The 20,992-nt window shown below is 42.9% G+C and overlaps 1 protein-coding gene across 10 annotated transcripts in view; it reads right to left on the bottom strand.

Annotated features, from left to right (window-relative positions):
- The window catches only part of LOC125106028 (cyclic AMP-dependent transcription factor ATF-7), a 97,040-nt gene that overhangs the window by 11,065 nt on the left and 64,983 nt on the right, over positions 1-20,992 (bottom strand). For 8 of the 10 annotated variants that reach the window (XM_047739462.1, XM_047739464.1, XM_047739463.1 and 5 more), the window contains 8 exons: positions 16,790-16,908; positions 13,379-13,516; positions 9,888-10,045; positions 8,532-8,631; positions 7,887-8,000; positions 7,126-7,278; positions 4,641-4,838; positions 3,355-3,463 (listed from right to left, as the gene is read on the bottom strand). In XM_047739462.1, coding sequence (XP_047595418.1) covers positions 3,355-3,463; positions 4,641-4,838; positions 7,126-7,278; positions 7,887-8,000; positions 8,532-8,631; positions 9,888-10,045; positions 13,379-13,516; positions 16,790-16,908 — 1,089 coding nt within the window. Of the gene's footprint in view, positions 1-3,354; positions 3,464-4,640; positions 4,839-7,125; positions 7,279-7,886; positions 8,001-8,531; positions 8,632-9,887; positions 10,046-13,378; positions 13,519-16,789; positions 16,909-20,992 lie in introns of all 10 variants that reach the window. The other 2 variants (XM_047739471.1, XM_047739470.1) reach the window with 2 other exon arrangements.

Raw genomic sequence — 20,992 nt, 5'->3', positions numbered from 1 at the left:
GCTATCCTCTCTGATTAATTCCCACAAGAATTTAATCATTCCATTTTTTAAAAAAGACTTTATTTACTTATTTGACAGAGAGAGAAATCACAAGTAGGCAGAGGCAGGCAGAGAGAGGGGGAAGCAAGCTCCCTGCCGAGCAGGGAGCCCGATGTGGGGCTCGATCCCAGAACCCTGGGATCATGACCTGAGCCAAAGGCAGAGGCTTAACACACTGAGCCACTCAGGCACCCCTCCATTATTTTTTTATGTTCCTTTAGCATGCACTTGCCCCACAGGTAAGCCTGATAAATATCAAGCTACACTCAGGCGAGGTTATGAACGACCCACCAGTCCTTGGCCAAGTCCAGTTACTACAACAAACTACAAAGACACCTGCTGGATCCTCCTGTCAATCCGCTAGGCATTAATGACTGAAAACATTTATTACAGGCTATGCCACTTCACCTAAAGTGATGATAACATCTTACTCACGACCACAAATATCTGAGCTGCATGCAGAGGCAACTCCATGTGGCTCTGCAGTCAGATTTTATGAAACATCACAGCCTCCACAGCTGCTTCAACAGAGATGTGTGGAATAAATAAGGGCCAACGACCAATGGTTGTATTTTTGATTCTCTCCTGGTGAATGTCTGGGTCTCCTTTCAGGATTCAGATATACATAACCTCCTCTGCGAAGCCTTCTTTGTTGCGCTCATGCCATTCGCGGTCTCGTGGCGGGTGCTTTCAGAGTGCACTCATTTATTCGTTGTCTGACTGAGCATCTTGCATGCGCCAGCACCGAGGTATGTGCTGACTGAAACAGGAGCCCTGTCCTCAGGAAGCTCCCACTCCAGGGCCTCGCTGACTGGGCTAGCTGTGCTTACCTTATTCACAGGCTGACACGAGTATCTCCTCAGAACTCTGAGCCTCTCAGAGGTACAGTGTGTCACTGGCCTGCATCAAATACCTACCACAGTGTCTACACCACACAGCAGGAACCAGATATATCTTTGCTGTAACAAATAAGTAGTTTAATGGATTGCCTGCCCCTCAAAAGTTCTTGAAGGGACTGGGCAGAAAACTTACTGAATACAGACTCCATACTGATGAAAACTCAGTCCTTGCCTTCCTTACCCCATCAAAAGGATCTGAAATGCTGATCACTAAACTTCTGGAAACACCTCCTTTTCCTGGTTTCCAGAATGCCACACTCACGACTCAGCTTATCTTCCTCCTGCCTTCTGGGAGGCTCATTCTGCCTCATTTGTAGGTTTCTTCTCCTTTCTCTGACCTCTAAACATTGGGGTACCCCAGAGCTTGATCCTGCGACTACCTCTCTCTTTCTGGCTGTGCTCTTTCAATCTGGTTTTGTAGCTTTAAAAACGAACTACATGCTGCTGATTCCCAAAGCCGTACCTTCAGCCTATCCTCTGAACCGCAGGACCACACAACTAGCCTCTGCTTGACACCCGCACCTGCAAGCCCAGCTTGTCCAACTCTGGGCTGCAGCTACACCTCCTCATCCACTTGGTTCTACACTTTCCTCTACTTCCACAAATGGCAACTCCACTCTTGCAGTTGCTCAGGCCAAAAACTTCGGTGCAGCTTTTGACTCTTTTCTTGTCTATTCTACTCCGTAGGGCCCGTCATCAGGCCCCATCACTCTAACTTCAAAATACACCCTGAATTCAGTCCCTTCTCAGCACTTTCTCTACCACCCTCCTGGCCCAAAGCTCCACCACCGCTTGCTTGTGTGACTGCCACAGACTCTTACACAGACTGCCTGCTCCTGCCTGGGTGGCTCTGCACTCTCTAACAGAGTGGTTCTGTTCAAACCTAAGTCAGACCAGTCATGTCACTTCTATTCTAAAAACCCTCGAATGGTTCTCCCCCAACCCCCTACGTCGAGTAAAAGACGAGGTCCTCACAAGGACTGATGAGGCCCTATATGAAAATGTTCCCGTTAGCTCCCCTACCTCATCTCCAACTACTCTCCATCCCCGGTTTTCTCTAATCCAGCCACACTAGCCCCCTTGATGTTCCCGGAATATGCCACATGCACTCCCACTTTGGGCCTCTGCATTTGCTCTTTTGCCCTTTAGCAGTACGTTTTCACCCATATAAATGCACAGCCAGCTCCCTCCCTTCCTTAAAGTCTTTATTCAAAAGCTACCTCTTATGCTGAAAAAAATAAAAAAATAAAATAAATAAAAAAAATAAAAAAAATAAATTTAAAAAAAAAAAAAAAAAAAAAAAAAAAAAAAAAAGCTACCTCATCTAAAATTTCAACCCTGCTGCCGACATTTCATATTCCTCTTTCCTGTTTTTTCTTCCAAGCGTTTACTCTTATCTAATAGACCATATATTGTACCTATTTATCTTGCTTATTGTCTGTCTCACCTACTAAAATATAAGCCCCTCAAGGGCAGGGATTTTAATCAAATCTATTTGGTTTCCTATTATATCCTCAGCATATAAAACAGTGCCTGGCACAGAAGAGGCTCAATCAGTATCTGCTTAATGAATGAATGTATCCTGAAGTACATATTAAAATTAAAATTTAAATAGAGATGTTTAAAATGAGTGATGTGGTTACTCTTTTTCTATGGGAACGCATCTCTGAAATGATAAAGACAGCTAGTGGAAAAATAATTCAATACATCAAAATCTGATGCCAAAATCTCTAGAAATTTATTAAATTTGTACAGGAAAATGATTTATTAGCGTTCACTGTCCACAAGCAAATTATTCACAGTAATTTTAATTTCAGGACTGTGACTGTCCCGAGCATGACTCTATGACCATCTCTTTCTAGCACTATTTTATGTGTGTACATAGGTTACAAACTAAAACTACCATTGGTCTATCACTGGAAAGATAAAATATACCCCCAGAGCACAAGGCTTAGCAAATGCCAATGTATCATCTGTTGTTTATACTCTCTTGAGGCCAAGATAGTGTCTTTGGAATAAGAAAGACCTAGATGGGAATCTTGGCTCTGCTATTTCACCAACTGTGTAACTTCAGGTACATGACTATTCTGTGGTTTGCTTGTGTATAAATGGAGGCGCTATCTATTTCATGAGAGAACTGGGCAGATGGTAGAGTGCCTAACACAACACAGGCATCCGATAAATATTGCCACCCTTTATCTCAAACTATGATAGATTATTAGGAAAATTCTATATGGTTATGGAAACAAAATTATTTTTTAGGACTAGCTGATCCAGAAAGGCTGCTCACCCATCAGTGTGGATCCCTCCTGAACATTCAGAATGGGATTATAAAACTATAAATAGTTGAGACACTGGGTACATGCAGTTTATTGACTGAGGCTGACTAACCTTGCTTAGGTTGTGAGCCACTCACCTAAATAGCCTTGGGTCTTTTTCTGTAGTGCAGTAACCGGGCAGTCTTTGTGAGCTAACAGTAGCTGTTTCAACTGAGCCACCTCATTCCGTAGCAACGTGACTTCGTTCTGAAGAGGGAGGGAAGAAAAGAAATCAAGAAAATGCACGCTCTACAGTTGTACCCCCATGGCTGTCCCCACGGTGAGGACAGAATGCTGTCTGGATTTTTTCCCCTGAATCTGGGAGACTCCTCATCCTGTAAGGCTTCAGACAGCTCAGGACCACAGTCATGAGTTCAGTGACAGGAGCTGCTTATAATGAAAAGTGGGGATTTATAATGGACACATTATTCCTACTTAGGATAAACATAATCATACCAGAATTAATAATGCATATGTCCTCTAAGAAAGCCTACTTCCAGGAATCTGTTTAACAAAACTACCTGCTCAAGTGCACACAATGTTAACTATAGCATTGCTGTTCTGGCAAAAAATTAGAAACATTGTAAATATCCGTACCTTATAATATAACCACACTAGAGAACATACTACCATAGAGCTATTAAATAAATGAAGATCCTCTAGACACATGGCCAGGTCTCCGGAGATATTATCAACCCAGTTACATGTTAGAACAAACACACAGTCCCTCCCTGACTACTCCACAAAAAGTATAAGTGAAAAAAATAGTTAGAAATACATATTATGTCTGGTAGGTACACACCAAACTCATCCACAGGAAAAAAATCAGACTGGGAAAGGCATACTGAAGAGGAACTTTGGTTTTGTTCTATACACTTGTGTGTGCATGTAGGTATACATATGTTATATACATAAATATATTCATACACCTTTGCAATGAAATCTTAGTAAGTAATCAAAAGAAGGAGAAATAATATTCAAGAAAATATCTGGATTATAATTCTTCTATTTGTGCTTGTGTGGTTTCCCTTCTTTCATTAAGCTGCATTATCTGGGGCAAATACATTTTCCTTTGAGTGCTTCACGACCCCAGCTGGATTCGACTGATCCCAAAAGAGTACCCATTGCCTCCATCCAAATGGGTCTGTGGGTGATTCAGACTCTAGCAAAGGTTCAGGAGTAGATGGTGAGTCTTTTCCAACCCCTGGGGAAGAGATTTCAATTTTGACTGGTAAGAGTCTCTTTCGGCATTCTTCCTGGCACAGCTTCTGGAACTGTCCTAATTTAAAGAATTATCGTCTTCTTTTATACTGTTTCACTTTTTTCTGATTCCATCTCACTTCCCAGATTCCTCAATCCCAATAATCACCCAGGACCCACTCACACTCAGCTGAATGTTCTGAGAAGTGAGCTCCTCTGCCTTCTTCTCAAGGGAGGACACCCAGAGCTTCCGCTTTTGACGGCAGCGGGAGGCTGCAGCCCGGTTGCGCTCCAGGAACCGCTGCCGCCTTTCATCAGGATCTTCGTCCACTGTGCGTCGCCGCCGTCCTCCCGTGCTGGGAGTGGGCTGGGCTGGTGAGACCTGGGGCCCAGGAAGAGGAGTTACTTGAAGGGAACGTCAACCCTTTCCAAATTCAACCTGATGTCAGGTAGAGATCTGGCAGAGGGACGTACCAGTCTCTGTAACCACAGCAAGTCTCATCACCATGTCCCTGAGTTTCTCTTCTCTCTGCCTCCCCATTTCCTTCCAGATTTCTCAGCCCCATACTTAGACCACAGCTCAGGTGAAAACTGACTATTTCTGAGACAGACAGATAAGATGAGGCGAGCATCACTTTTTGTTTCATAACAACAGGGAATCTTGTAGGTGGGGAAACTATAATGGGGGGTGGGTGCCTGGGGAATTTTTAGGGAGACTGGAATAAAGATACTTGAGAATCATTGATTTGGACAAGCAATATATATAAACAACAAGTTTCAGAAGAGGAGAAAAGACTTTACTACAGGTGAGATACTGGCTATCATGGAGAGATGTGGATTAGTACGTTCTTATTTACAGTCAGTTATTAATCATCCTCAGCAACCACCCTCCCCCCTTGTTTGTTCTTAAACAAAAACCCATTTTGAATCCCTTTACATACTGGAGACTAGGACTGCCTTTTGTCTTGAAACTTTAGGCTGTGTCCTCTCTCACTAAAGTACTTCTGGATCGTCTTCCCTTTCTATTAGCTGGTATGTGTTCAGAAAAGATAGACCAACTTTCTAATAACCAGCAAAATTAAAATGTAGGAAGCTCAGCCATCTGTATAAAAGAAACTGTATAATGTAAAACAATGCCAAAAATAAATTCTTCCTGGATCTGCTGCTATTAGAGCATATCTATATTAGTAGTTCCCAAGGGACAGAGCTCACATCAGTTGCATGAGACTAAGCGTGAGCTTATAAAAAACAGAATCTTATTCCACTTCAGGCCCTACTAATTCATGTTCCCCATTAATACAGATAATCAAGAAATAATTTTATTTATTTACACTAATACTATCTTTCCCAAAAGAAAAAATGGCGAAGAAATTTAAAACTCAATTTAATGAGCTGGAGGCCTTGGGTCACTGCTTCTCACTGTAATATGGGAAGTTTATACTAATTCTCTTGAGATTTTCAATTTTCTCTTTGTCCTGAGCTCAACAGAGCACATGAAAGACTGGGGCTTTAGGAGGATGGAGAAAGGAAATGGTAGGTTCCTATTCTCTCACGCAGGGAAGAGAGGTAAATGAACACCAAGAGAAAGAAGGGAAGAGTGAGAAAGAAAGGAATCAGCAGTAACTAAAAAGAAAGTCCTTTTTTTTTCCCCCATCATTTTCTTACGAGGGACAGCAGCACAACTCAGGCAAGGCGGCTATGGCTTCACCATCTCCAGGGACTGGCACTGGAAGGGGTTACAGGAGGGAGGGCAAGCTTAGCTTCCAATAAGAAAACTCAAATGAAGGCTTTTGCTGTTGGCCAAGCTTTAAGGCGGCATATGGACATTAAATGTTAGGACATGTGGTGGTAACTGACGAAGCAGGTGGTGACATCAGAAAAAGGGGCTGGACAAAGATGTCATTCTAGAAACCCATCTCAGGTTGTTGTCACCTGTCCAGCGCAGATACTACAAAAACTAAGGCCTATTCAGTTGTCAAAGAAACTTATTAAAACTGAGGCTTCCCTGGGAAAAGATCAGGGCATATAAATGGCACCACTCCTTTCATTGCTCTGTGATAGAAAGGGACTAAACTGATAAGGAAAATGTGTTTTATTATGTCTGTTTACTGAGCCATCTTAGCACTGTGACATCGCGTTTTACTCATGTATTGTTATTACCCAATTTTGGCCACAAAACTTAATCAGGTATGTTTCTTGGTTTTTGTTTTTGTCTTTGTTCTGCTTCGTTTATTTTTTGTAAGACTTAACTCATGGGAAAGCGACTAGGGGAGCCTCCTTTGGTGCAAAAAGTGGTTTGAGTCAGGTTCTGTTACACTTTAGAGGGTTCTGCAGATACATCATTCACATATAGAAAAAAACAAAGACCAAAAACTGAGACCTCCTCTGTGCCAGCTCTGCCTTCTCCGGCCTGTCTGATGTAAATACAACAGAAGAGTAGGTAAAGCCTGGTGCGTCTTACTACTGTCAAACTGTTAACAAGAACCGAAGTGCAAAAAGATGCCCCGAAGACTGAAACCCGCTCTTCTTTTTTTTTTTTTAAGATTTTATTTATTTATTTGACAGACAGTGAAACCCGCTCTTCTATAATTTTTCTGCTCCTCGCAAAACAGATGTGCCATAAAGTAATGGTGACACAGCGGGCTCCCCTGTCGAAGGGCCCAACTGACCTGTGGCTGGGCAGGGGACGGGGCATCCGGGTGCTGGATGAGGATCTGGCTCTGCTCAGGGCGGGCTGTCACCATGGTGCTGGCAGTACCTACCACCATTCCACACCCACCGTTGATTGAGGAGACCTGGTGGGTCAGGGTGGCTTTTAGTCTCTGTAGGGAACAACAATAAAAAACAGCTTGCCAAGGGTGAGATTCTATCAAGGATGAGAAAAGTGGGCTTAGATTTTAATACTGACCTTACAGATCACTAAAATTTCCATGCCAATTTGCCCTTAACAGAGGAATTAAAAGAAAATGACAGGGAGAATGTGCACCTGGATCCCTACCATGCCTACTCTGTTCCTTGGCTACCATCCTGGGCACAGTTGGAGGGTGGGGACTGTTGAAGTAATAGAGTCCAGATGAAAGCTCTCTTCTGGAACCCAGCCAGGTGGTGGTTATGCAGCTATTCACCTCTTGGCCAGCTCTCCTGCCCACTCGTCCACCCTCCATCTGTCACCCTGGAACTGAAACAGCAAGCATTCCACTCCAAACAATCTGTGCTGCTTCTTTTCACTGCCATGGTCTATGTACCAGGCTCTAAAGGTGGAAGAGAGGAGACAGAGTCATGAATCCGGGTCTTTTCTTCTCCAGACCCCACCACAGGGTATCTTTAGCTTTGCAAGCCCCAGGTTTCTCTGCCTGGCTCATTCGAAAAACCTAGCTGATAACACTTCTTTTAAAAGGGCCAACACTGCCCCAAGCTGGGATGTACTCACCATCTTGGCTTCTGATGGCATAGGGTGTCCAGAGGGAGAAATGGAACCACTGCTGTTAACTGGTGGGCCAGGGATACCAGGAATGTTGGGCACCATAGACACAGGTCTGGCCAGCTGGATCAAGAGGAGGAGGAAAAACCAGAAGGGAACATAATACTAGTCGGGGGGCAACAGCTTTCCAAAATGAAGTGCTTTGGAGACTGGCATGTTAGGGCCTGTTCTGTGCAGTCTGTCCATAGGGCATAGAGGGACAGCCTGGGAAACACCTTTCCCCATGGAGTACCACACGGTAGGGAATCTAATCCTTCAGTGCTGTAACAATTTTTGTGGGAACGGCTGGGGCTGTATCTTGAGGAAAGTGGTGGGTAATGTGGGAGGCGCTGAGTGCCAAGTGAAATCAACCAATCAGCAGGCTGACAAGATCAATTCCTAGACCAGGAGCCAATTGTCCAGATGAGTCTTTGTCTAGTGTTCCACAGCGCTGGATTGGCAGAGGTTAGCAAAGAGTTTAGGCAGGCTGCCACGCTCAACTAATACAGACCAGAGCCCATGTCTCCCTGGGGCTCATGTGTGTTTATGAGCATTCAGGTGGAAGGGAGGGATTAGTGTGTCGGTAGGGCTGGCTGCCCCAACTACAGAGCTCACCGATATAACAGAAGGCATCTGTACCGGAGGCCCTGGCAGCACAGGCATGGTCTGTCCATTAGCAAGATGCATGACGAGAGGGAGGGAGCCAGTGGGAGACCTGAGGAAACATGAAGTGAAATGCTCATCACACAGACCCTTTTGTCTATAGACCCTCCTTCTATAATTACAGCAGATTGCCCATGCTTCTCTAGTTATGGAAGCTACAGGGCAACACTATAAAACCTTGACACCTTTGGGGCGCCTGGGTGGCTCAGTGGGTTGGGCCGCTGCCTTCGGCTCAGGTCATGATCTCAGGGTCCTGGGATTGAGTCCCGCATCGGGCTCTCTGCTCAGTGGGGAGCCTGCTTCCCTCTCTCTCTGCCTACCTCTCTGTCTACTTGTGATCTCTCTCTGTCAAATAAATAAATAAAATCTTTAAAAAAAAAAAAAAACCTTGACACCTTCATGAAGGTGGAAAAACCAGTGAATGCTACTTACCTTTCAGACAGACAGAAATGGTAAGATCTTTACACCTTGCAAATTAAGCAAACACCACTGAACTCAAACTGGTGGGAAGCTAATCCTATTAAGATGTCAGAACAACAAAACATCCCTACCACTGGCATGTATAAATTCTGTCTTGCCTTAGCCAGGACTTGGATGAAAGTTGTCATTTTGCAAAGCTGAATTACGTCATATGATAGCCAAACATGAGTAAGCTTCTCTTGCCATTTGCACGTACTGCTCTATCTTAGCCCCAAAAGATGTCACTTTGTATTTTTCCTAGTGGGTCCAGAGAACAATAAGCTTTAAGAGGCTAAATCCGGACAAAAACCTCTTAACCCATGGGTCCCTGGGGACAGGAGCTCAAGTCATCTCATTAGGAAATATGTATGGACCACGCCAGGAATGAAGACAGACAGACAAACAAAATTAGGGGTAGCAAAGACCAAGAGCCCCAGACTAACGGGAACACCAGACTCAAAAAAGATGACTTAATGGGTTTCAGCCTGTCATTCAGTAATGCCCCCCAAACCTTGTACAGATTGAGGCCAAGAACCAAATTTACTTTCCTGTGTGGCTTCCACCACTATGATTAACTTGCTAAAGTTCTAAAGATTCTTCTTTCAGATCAAAGAAGTATTAAACCTCTAAATTAAGGCAGTATTATTCCCAAATAAATCCCAGCTTGCTTACTAATAACGTGAAGGAGATTTCTGGTTACAGGGGGATATTTTATTTTGAGAGACAATCTCACTGACTCATTTTGAGTATTCAAAAACAGTCCGTTTTTTTTTGTTTGTTTGTTTGTTTTTTTGTTTTTACCAAGTACAAAAGGGTTCAGGCTTCACTGTTTCTCCCTGCTTTACTTACCCCAGTTGCCTGTTGGATGGTGGAGCCTGTGTGATGACGGAAGTTGGGGAGGGAAGGGTTGGGTGAAGTGGATCATAGCTCAAGTGGAGAGGCAAGGAGCCAGGACGCACGATGGTAGGTGTTGGGGTAGAGATCACGACAGGTTTTGGGGCCACCTCCTGAAGAGAAGAGACCAACAGAACACAGAATGCTATAAGGGGCTGCTTATAGGAAATATGTAGCTGGTTAAATGTAGTACAAATTTACTGGAAAGAGCACCACAGTGACTCATGTAAATCATGCTATCACTCTACCACGATCATGGATCCATACTTCACTCGCCCATTCAACAGGAATGCGGAGTTAGGCTCTTTGGCTATATCCTTCAGGGATGAATGCTATATAAATGAGATTAAGAGTTGAAAAATCACTTGAAATCTTTATAGAAGCACTGTAGTGCTATGTAAGTTCCAAGGACTGCAATAATTTTTCACTCTTGTTCCAAATCAGATGCCTGAGTGTCCTCCAATCTCTAATGAGAAAAGACAGGGTGTAAGACTGTGATAAGGCAACCCAATATCTCCTACAGACATATGCCCCCTACCTTTTTAAGTAGCCTCCATGCCCAGTGCGGGGCTTGAACTCACGACCCTGGGATCAAGAACTGCACGCTCTACTGAGCCAGCCAGGTGCCCCCAGACAGAACCCTTTAAAAAAGGCTATGGAGGAAGACTATGGAAGTTTGAATTTAATGGTCATGTTGTAATAAAACAAACCACTTCCCACTGTTAATTTGTTCGGGACCTTAGGTGCTAGTGGCCACACTGGCCCTCACATAGCTCCAGACAACCTTTAGGACCTGGTTGCTAATGAAAAGGGGAGGGAGGAGGGACAATTGCACTGTTTAGGGAGGAGGTAGGTTGGGGAAGTTATCAAACCAAATTTGGAGGGAGGTAAAATGAGGCACAGATGTTCTAACCGCAGTGGACATTAAAATTAATAACCCCTGGTAGAGAGTAGGGACTGGAAAAAGGCATGAGCGGGCTTCTGAGATTCTGATAATATCTGGGTGCCGGTTACACAGGCTGTAAACTTCATGAAAATTCAGTGAGCTATATACTCACAATTCATGCGCTTTTTTGGGTATATACTGTATTTCAATAAATTTATAAAAAACATTACCTCATAGAAAGTTTCCTTTAAAAAAATAATACTTAGAATTCTAGTAGATTTTCTCTTTGAGTCACTAGAAGGCTTCCTTCTAAGAAGATTTTTTTCCCAAAATCATTTAATGTCCAGTTTTTTAAAAAAGATTATTTATTTATTTGACAGAGAGAGAGAGATCACAAGTAGGCAGAGAGGCAGGCAGAGAGAGAGGGGGAAGCAGGCTTCCTGCTGAGCAGAGCCCGATGTGGGCTCGATCCCCAGACCCTGGGATCATGACCCGAGCCGAAGGCAGAGGCTTAACCCACTGAGCCACCCAGGCGCCCCTAATGTCCAGTTTACAAATTACATAATTTTTTTTTCCCACTTAGTAACTGAAGTACAGGGGTGCCTGTGTGGTGCAGTTGGTTGGGTGGCCGACTCCTGATTTCAGTTCAGGTCAGATAACAATCTCAGGGTCGTGAGATTGAGCCCCATGTCGGGCTCCACACTGGGCATGGAACCTGCCTGGGATTCTCTCTCTCCTTCTGTCCTTCTCCACTCTTCTCTCTCCCTCTCTTAAAACAAAACAAAACAAGAAGCAACCCCCCTCCAAAAAACCCCAGAATAATTGAAGTATAATATACATAAAGTATATTAATCTAAAGGATATAACTAAATGACTTCATATATGTCAAATTAAGACAGAGCCCATTTCCAGCACCCCAGAAGGTGTCCCTTCCCAATCCACACCTTCCCTCATGAAAGTTAAGCATTTATTTTGAGTTCTATCATCAAATAGTTTTGTCTCTTCTTGAACCTGACGTAAATGGAGCCATGTGTGTAGTTTTGTGTCTGAATTTTGTTGTTGTTCAATTTAACATTGTAGGATTTACCTACACTGCTGTGTATATCATTAGTTCATTCTTTTTTTTTTTTTAAGATTTTTTTTTAATTTTTAATTTTTTATTTATTTGACAGAGAGAGATCACAAGCAGGCAGAGAGGCAGGCAGAGAGAGAGGAGGAAGCAGGCTCCCCGCTGAGCAGAGAGCCCGACGCGGGGCTCGATCCCAGGACCCTGAGATCATGACCCGAGCCAAAGGCAGCGGCTTAACCCACTGAGCCACCCAGGCGCTCCTAGTTCATTCTTTTTTAATGCCTTGTGGTATTCCATTATATTTCATTTATAATTATTTTTAAAGGGGGGGGGGAATTGGGGGAGGCAAAGGGCAAAGAGAGATGGAGAGAGACAATCTTAAGCAGGCTCCAAGACCGGCATGGAACCTGATGTGGGGCTGGACTTCATGACCCTGAGATCATGATGAGCCGAAACCAAGAGTCAGATGCTTAACTGACTGAGCCACTCAGGCACCCCTACTATTCCATTTTAGAAATATTCACAGCGGGGCGCCTGGGTGGCTCAGTGGGTTAAGCCGCTGCCTTCGGCTCAGGTCATGATCTCAGGGTCCTGGGATCGAGCCCCGCATCGGGCTCTCTGCTCAGCAGGGAGCCTGCTTCCTCCTCTCTCTCTGCCTGCCTCTCTGCCTGCTTGTGCTCTCTCTCTGTCAAATAAATAAATAAAAAATCTTAAAAAAAAAAAAAAAGAAATATTCACAGCTTGTTTATTTATTCATTCTCTTATTGATGGACATTTGGAATACTTCAGTTTTTTTACTATAATGAATATAACTGTTATGAGCATTCTTATACACTTTTTATATACTAATTTCACTTCCATATAGACTCAGAAGTGGAACTACTGGGTCAGAGAATAGGTGTAATTTATGCAAATCTTCTAAATAATGAGCATTATTTAAATATAATCAATCCTGTGTCACATACTATTTATACAAGTAATGAATCAAAACTTAATCTACCTATATGGGACGCCTGGGTGGCTCAGTTGGTTGGACGACTGCCTTCGGCTCAGGTCATGATCCCGGAATCCCGGGATCGAGTCCCACATCAGGCTCCCAGCTCCATTGGGAGTCTGCTTCTCCCTCTGACCTTCTCCTAGCTCATGCTCTCTCTCACTGTCTCTCTCTCAAATAAATAAATAAAATCTTTAAAAAAAAAAAAAAAACTTAATCTACCTATCAATTAACACTTGGGATAATTCTTTTTTTTTTTTTTTAAGATTTTTTTTTTTTTATTTTAGAGAGAGAGCACACCCATGTAAATGAGCAGGAGGAGGAACAAGGGAGGAAGGAGAGAGAATCTGAAGCAGACTCCTCACTGAGTGCAGAGCCGGACATGGGAGTTGATCTCACAACCCTGAGATCATGACCTGAACCAAAACCAAGAGCTGGACGCTCAACTGACAGAGCCACCCAGGCATCCCTGGGATAATCCTTGGTAGAGAATTTACCTTTTCTTTGAGTGGTGGGGAACAGGGACTAGAGGCAGGGCTATCAGGTGGGGATGAGTCTACCTCCACTGGCTCTTCTTCTTTGATTTTGATGTCTGGTGTGGAAGGCAAAGACATATCCAGGGGCCCAGCAGCAGCCTGTTAAAGAGACAAATAAGCAAAGTTCAACCCCATGATTCCCTACAGGCTGAATCAAAAATCTTTCCAGTTCAAAGATGAGGAAATATACTCTCTTTTCCTTTCCTTTCCTTTCCTTTTTTTTTTCTTTTAAATTATTAAGTAAGCTCCACACCCAATGTAGGGATTGAACTCACAATCCTGAGATCAAAAGTCACATGTTCTACTGACTGAGGCAGTCTAATGCCCTGAGGAAATATACTTCTAAGTTCAGCCTTTGGTCAAGGAACTGAACTGCAAGTCAAACAAATACGGAACCTAGGTATTTTATGTACAACTCTGGCCAGATCATTTCAATTTCTCAGAACTTCTGTTTTTCTTTTCTTTTCCTTTTTTTTTTTTTTAAGATTTTATTTATTTGACAGAGACACAACAAGAGAGGGAACACAAGCAGGGGGAGTGGTAGTTAGAGGGAGAAGCAGGCTTCCCACTTGAGCAGGGAGCCTGATGTGGGGCTCGATCCCAGCACCCTGGGATCATCACCTGAGCCAAAGCTCAGCGTCCCAGAACTTCAGTTTCTCTAACTGTAAAATAGAAATAATGCATGCTTCACCATGGGTGAATACTTAAAACGATTCTGAAAGGAAAAAAATACTTATAAATGTTTATAAAGACCCTGAAAGGAGAAAAAAAAAGATGTCATTTAAATCATAATTGTATCATTTTTCAGGAAAGTATAATGATTCCTGAATCCAGTGCTTGCCTATTTCCAAACAGCTCTGCTGGCCACTAGAGAACTGTGAGCACTTTTTCTGCCAACCAGAAGGACTCGATTACACAAGTATCAAAAGCAAACAGAGACAGACTAGCTAATGAAGTACTGCAAACAAGACAGGAAAGATCTTTTCTGGGGAACTTCCCATGCTTGATGGTGACTTCACCCCAACATATGGTGCTAGAAGCTAGAAGTTAGGAAGCTAGGGTCTGGGGTAATGAGGAAAGGAAAGCCTGGTCATTTGATTAGTTAAAGACATTAGACCTTGGTCCCAGAAGCAGGACTGGAGGAAAGCAGAAAGGAAAAGAGAGTGCTTTTCTGGCAGTGGTGAATCACTTCACAGAAACTGTGGAGCCGTAAATGGCTTTGCAGGGAACCATAAACCATCTGAGAGGATGGCCCTGACACTGCATGACAGAAGGGCAGGCACTGCAGTCCGGTTTCATGAAAAAATAGATCCTTTGTTCTATTCTTCCCATATTTTAGGCTTCTTGGTCAAAGAGGAGCTTGTTTCTAACTCTTCCCTTCCTACCTTAATCCCCAGAAATCTTGGTAGTTGAGCACACTGAAGATAATCTGGTGTCTACCATGTTAAAGAACGTGGTAATGGTTCTTTCTTTCCAATCTGATGGGGGTGAACAATAGCAAAGATGCTTTCATTTCTGCCCTCATTTTTTCTACATTGTGAAGATGTCGGGCCCAATTCAGCTAACTCTGGGATCCCTGAAGTCAGAGGGTGGTGGGAAAGAGAGGCCTCTAAGTAAATAGAACCACAGGTTTAAACTCCCTTAGAGGCATCTCCCAGAAAAGCTGTGGTTCAGTGAAATTTTAGACTCAGTCAACATTCCTAGACACAATCTTCTACTGAGTCTGTTCTTCTTATCACGGGGAGGTAAAGACCACCCCTGTATAGGCAGGAAGAAATATCAAGATGCCCAATGAGTAAAAGCCTGACCAACTATGAACGGCCTCCCAGAGTGTCAACTGAGTTAAAATGGTAGTAGAAAAGACTTCCCGGGGCACCTGGGTGGCTCAGTGGATTAAGCCGCTGCCTTCGGCTCAGGTCGTGATCTCAGGGTCCTGGGATCGAGTCCCGTATCAGGCTCTCTGCTCAGCAGGGTGCCTGCTTCCCTCTCTCTCTCTCTGCCTGCCTCTCCATCTACTTGTGATCTCTCTCTGTCAAATAAATAAATAAAATCTTAAAAAAAAAAAAAAGACTTCCCACTTTTAAAGGGAGGTTAATTTTCTTGAATTTGCCTCTAACGAGTTCGATTTTAAATCACTCACATCCTGGTGGAAACAACTAGACTGATTTGTCTTGGGAGAAGGAGAAATGATGGTGGCTGGGGGATGAGGCAGGGAAGCTATAAAATAAAATTATACCACATAGGTTGAAGCCACTGAGAGATGAGAGACTGGAGTCTCTGAAGAAAAGTAATGACGAGAAGACTGTGGCTAGTCCAGCCGTTTGAAAGTGGAACTACAAATATAAGCCAGTGGATTTCCCTGCTTTCTTTCAGTCTGAGGGAGACAGCAGGAAAAGAAGCTCAGAGGAAGCTATGGAACTTAGAGAAACCGCCCGTGATAAGGATAACTTACTTGCATCCTTACAATTACAATTTATGCTGGATGAGAAAAAAAATAATGCACAACTCTCTTGATTTACCTCTTAGAAGGAAAGAACTCAGAATAAGGGATTCCAACATTCTCATCCTCTCTACAATATCTATACTAAAGTGGTCTACATACAATTGCACACACTTTGTGATAGTTTCTGCTCGTCCTATTTCTACCCCTGGGCCAGACAGAGTAAGTTTAACCCCTCTTTTACATGAAAGCTCTTCACATATTTGAAGAACACTGTTTGTTTTTTTTTTTTTTCACCTTAAAACTTCTCCTCTCCAAGCAAAACTTCCTCAGTTTCTTTATATGTTCCCAAAGTGACAGTTTCTAATCCTTTCATGATCCTAGTTGATCTCCTTTGGAAGGCATTACGAACCCCTTCTTGAAGTTTAATGTCTGGAATATTACGAGAAAGCTACCTGAAGGTAAGAGCTACATATATTGAAACAAAGAAGTGTCAAAATGCAATAAATATTTGTTGATTGGCTGGCTGAATGCCAACAGTCCAGGTAAGAAGACTGATTAGCTCAGAAAAGAGTAAGAGATTTGATCCCAAAAAATATTATCTCACAGAATCTGAGTAATTTATAATCTTTCAACATCCTTAACGTTTTCAGAAGAGAAATTTTAAAAAAAGAGAGAGAGAGATTACTGAATTAATGCTCCACCGAAAGGGCAAGAAGCCTAATTTTTGCTAAAGACAGACTTGTACTGATCCATCATCTGGACCCCCTGAAGACATGAAGGCTGACTTGGATTACTGGGTATCATCTGGTTCTAAAGAATGAAGCCCATAATTGTGTGCTTTAACCGACTAAGCAAATTATCCCAGGGCACAATGAAAATAGCCTCCATCTGAACACTGCCAGTTTGTCAGCAAAAGTTGCGCCTCTTGCCTTTTTTTCCTCCTCATCTGCAGCTTTCTTGAATTCATGTTCAAAGGAGCTAGCTAATTCATTGAAGAGCCCAACCTCCTCACAATTCTTCAGGAATCTAGTCGGAGTAGGAGTTTGATCTGCAGACATGAAAAAGAAAAAAAGGAAACTTTATTTTAGTTTTGACCTGAAATTAAAACTTGACGGTATACAGAGAACACATTTTTATTCTTCTATTTGGAAAGAGTCTCTGTGTTAGGGCAAATTTGCTTTTACGGAGCTGGAGCGGGTGAAGGCCAGCGCTAGGCCACCAGAGGGTGTCTGTGCTGTGCTGCCTCAAGGCCAGCAGAGGGAAGACAGAACAATGTTTTGTTGCGTGACTCTCCCTGTAACCCCCTTTCTCCCAGAGGCTGGTTTCACCTCCCTCACCCACCAAACCAAACAAAACAAAACCACCCCCCCAGGTGGAATTTGTGAAACCTCCAGATCTGAAAATAAAGAACAGTTAAGTGACATTTTCTCTTTTAAACTTACTCCCTGCTAGGTCTGAAGTGAGCAGGTATAAGCAGATGGACGTTAAAATCTGATGAGGAGAAGAAACTGAGGATCAGATGGTTGAGTTTGCTTGCTAAAGCTACCAAGTAAGAAATGGTGCCTTGTCTTTCAGTGGTCACTGAGGTAAGGGTCTGTTACCTTCTGAAGGCATTCCAGGCAAATCTTGGGGCTGAGGAACAAGACAGCAAGATCATGAGCTAGAAAAGGAAACTGCAAACAATAGAGCTCATTTCACAGAAACCTGGGCTCAGAGCAAATTCCGGAAACCAGGATATTTGGATTTAGCTTTGCCAGCCGAAATATCCTCTCAGGGGTGGCACAAATCTTTCCTCAACAGTGCCTTTGCCCCTGGGAAGAGGAAGGTGATCGGCAACCCGTGTAAACTTTACAAGCAACTTGAATTTTAGATTTGAGCTCCTCTCTCCCCATTCTGGTTTTCTAGTTTTTCTCTCTTAGGTCAGTTGAATCCTGTTCCCTGATCTAAACCTCTATTATGATGGTTTTCTTTGACATGCTAGTCCCCTCAGGGATTCATTTCATACCCCAAACTGCTAAACTGAATGGCAGAAATAGAAAAATGTTTAAATGACATTTTAAGGAGTGAGACCTGGGAATAAAATTGTTCCTTTTAGCATGATCGATTGGAAATAGTCCACTGGGATTTTCCATGGAAACAGCAAAAAAAATTTTTTAATTTAAACAAAACCTCTTCTGAATGAGAGTGTTTGGAAAAGTTACCACTACCTCCCAAAATAGTTTTAAAAGGTCCTCTGGCAGCTTTGGTTGGCCAATGATGAAGCCACTTTCCCTCCATCCCCGGGTGAATGGGGGTAATATCATCCTTTACGCTCAAAAGTACTTCAGTAAGGACACACACAAAAAATCACAAGTCAAGTGAAACAGGACAGGGCAGCTAAGGGCATGGCAATGGCAGAAGAGGGCCTTTTGCTTCTCTGACCTGAGACTCATACAAGCTGCTCCCATTCCTGAACAAACAACCAAACAGCCAGAAAATACGTAAGAAAACCTTTAGGGTGCTCTGATGATTCTAAAGGAATCAACAAGTGTTTACTGAATACTTTCTACATGTTTTGATGCTATATGCATATACACTTGTGAGTAAATTTGGAGGAGAAGATGGTTACGAGTATAGGAGTTTTGCCAAATGTAAGACATGGCTCTTGCCCTAGGGGACAGAGAAATGTTCTCTACTCGAGGAAATAAACCAATATACATAGACAGCATCATAGTATACACAAAACTAGGCACCATGTGCAGTAGGGAATAAATTTGTTGTAGTAATTAAATAAAGACAAATTAATGACAGAAGAGTTAGGAGGTTTCAAGAAGTGGGACTTGAGCTGTCCTTTCAAGAATGGTTTTCACCAGGAGAAAGAAGAGAAGATTTGGAGGGTAAGAGGAGTAAGGCAGGTAAAGGCACAGGGAGAGACAGGGTATGGGACCACATATAGGTGAGGAGAAAAAGGTACGTCTAAGGTAAAGATTATCAACTCAGGGGGTGCCAGGCTGGCTGTCAGAGCCTGTGACTCTTGATCTAAGGTCATGAGCCCAAGCCCCAAGTTCGGTGTGAAGTCAACTTAAAATGCAAAAAAAAAAAAGAAAAAGAAAAAAAAAAAGAAAAATCAAGTCAGGTATATAAGTTGTATACAAAGTGGGGTAGGTATCATCAGGCTAGATTACAGAAAGCCCGAGAGTCCAAGTATAAATAGCCTTTAGAGTAAAAGAAAATAGGAAGACTAGGACAGATTTTTTAAAAATTCAATTAATTAACATACAATGTATTATTAGTTTCAGAGGTAGAATTCAGTGATTCATCAGTTGTATATACCACCCAGTGCTCATTACATCATTTGCCCTCCTTAATGCCCATCACCCAGTTATCCAATCCCTATCCACCTCCCCTCCAGCAACCCTCAGTTTGTTTCCTTCAATTAAGAGTCTCTTATAGCTTGAGATTCTTCTTCTTCTTCTTCTTCTTTTTTTCCCCCACCTAAGAGCATTTTATTTAGAGGGAGAAGGTTTTTAGGGGTTTTATTGTGGGTTGTTTTTTTTTTTAAGTGATAATTGTATCCCCAAGATGGGGTTTGAACTCAGGACCCTGAGATCAAGAGTCTCATGTTCCCCCAACTGAGCCAGAGAGCCAGGTGCCCAGACATATTTTGAGCAAGCAGAAGAATTTAAGGAAGACTGGCTTTTCTTTCTTTTTTTTTTTTTAAAGATTTTATTTATTTATTTGTCAGGGACAGAGGGAGAGAGAGCGAGCGAGCACAGGCAGACAGAGAGGCAGGCAGAGGCAGAGGGAGAAGCAGGTTCCCTGCCCAGCAAGGAGCCCGATGTGGGACTCGATCCCAGGACGCTGGGATCATGACCTGAGCCGAAGGCAGCCGCTTAACCACTTAACCAACTGAGCCACCCAGGCGTCCCTCTTTCTTTCTTTTTTAAAAGATTTTATTTATTTATTTGGGAGAGAGAGTGAGACAGAGAGCATAAGCAGGGGGCTGGGGGTGGAGAGGGAGAAGCAGGCTGCCTGCTGAGCAGAGAGCCTGACGTGGGACTCAATCCTAGGATCCTGGGAGCATGACTGGAGCCAAAGGCAGACGCTTAACCAACTGAGCTACCCAGGGGCCCCAAGACTGGGCTTTCAAGAGAATGCAAGACGAAAACAAGAGACTGGTCAAGGAGACCAGCTTTGGAGAAACCGAAACATAATGAGGGTAGTGGGAGGAACAGAACAGAGAGAATGTGAAGAAAGAATAAAACAACTCAAGATTTTATTTTTTAACAACTCAAAATTTTGAGACTACTGATATCACTGAATAGCAAGGAGAAGGAGAAGGTCTAGGAGACAAGGAGAGAAGTTCAGAAATGGGGTGTGGCGAGGCATGAATATCTGAAGGACAGAAAGACAGCCAAGTAAGTGTTCAATAAGGGATTGAAATACATGTCGGACACAAAGTCTCAATTTAGAGAAATGAGAATTATCCTCCTCAACAGGATAACTGGAGTCATGTGCAATGGGATGAGCACTCCAGAATAGAATGCAAAGAGTAACAGGAAAACACTTTCTCTCCTTGGGACTATCCTGTATTGATTTCTCTCATACTCTTATAGACTTGGCATAGAACTTCCCACCTTTGAAATAATCTTTCCAAACTGATAATCTGGTCTCAAATGTACCTCTTTCATAAACTTTCTCTGATTAATTCCACTTAATATTCATTCTCTTAGTATTTATACTGTTTGAATTATCACTTGTACTTGACCGCAAACTCTCAAAATTTTTTCATGTATGTGTGCCTTGACTTAATAAATTTAAGTATGTGTTACCTACATATACATATATTTTAAAGATTTTATTTATTCATTTGAGAGAGAGAGAGACAGTGAGCGAGACCATGAGAGGGGAGAAGGTCAGAGGGAGAAGCAGACTCCCCATGGAGCTGGGAGACTGATGTGGGACTCGATCCCGGGACTCCAGGATCATGACCTGAGCTGAAGTTGCTTAACCAACTGAGCCACCCAGGCGCCCACCTACATATATTTTTATACCATATCCACTCTTCCCTAAGATTTCCTCCAGGTTTTCTTAAGGATCATCAATGACAATGTCCCCAACTCATGTCCTTTTCCAGGAATTATAATCTACAA

Source organism: Lutra lutra, chromosome 8 (genome assembly GCF_902655055.1).
Source record: "Lutra lutra chromosome 8, mLutLut1.2, whole genome shotgun sequence".
Lineage (NCBI taxonomy): Eukaryota > Metazoa > Chordata > Mammalia > Carnivora > Mustelidae > Lutra > Lutra lutra.
The sequence above is the reverse complement of the archived record's forward strand: the minus strand, read 5'-3'. Positions and strand labels throughout refer to the sequence as shown.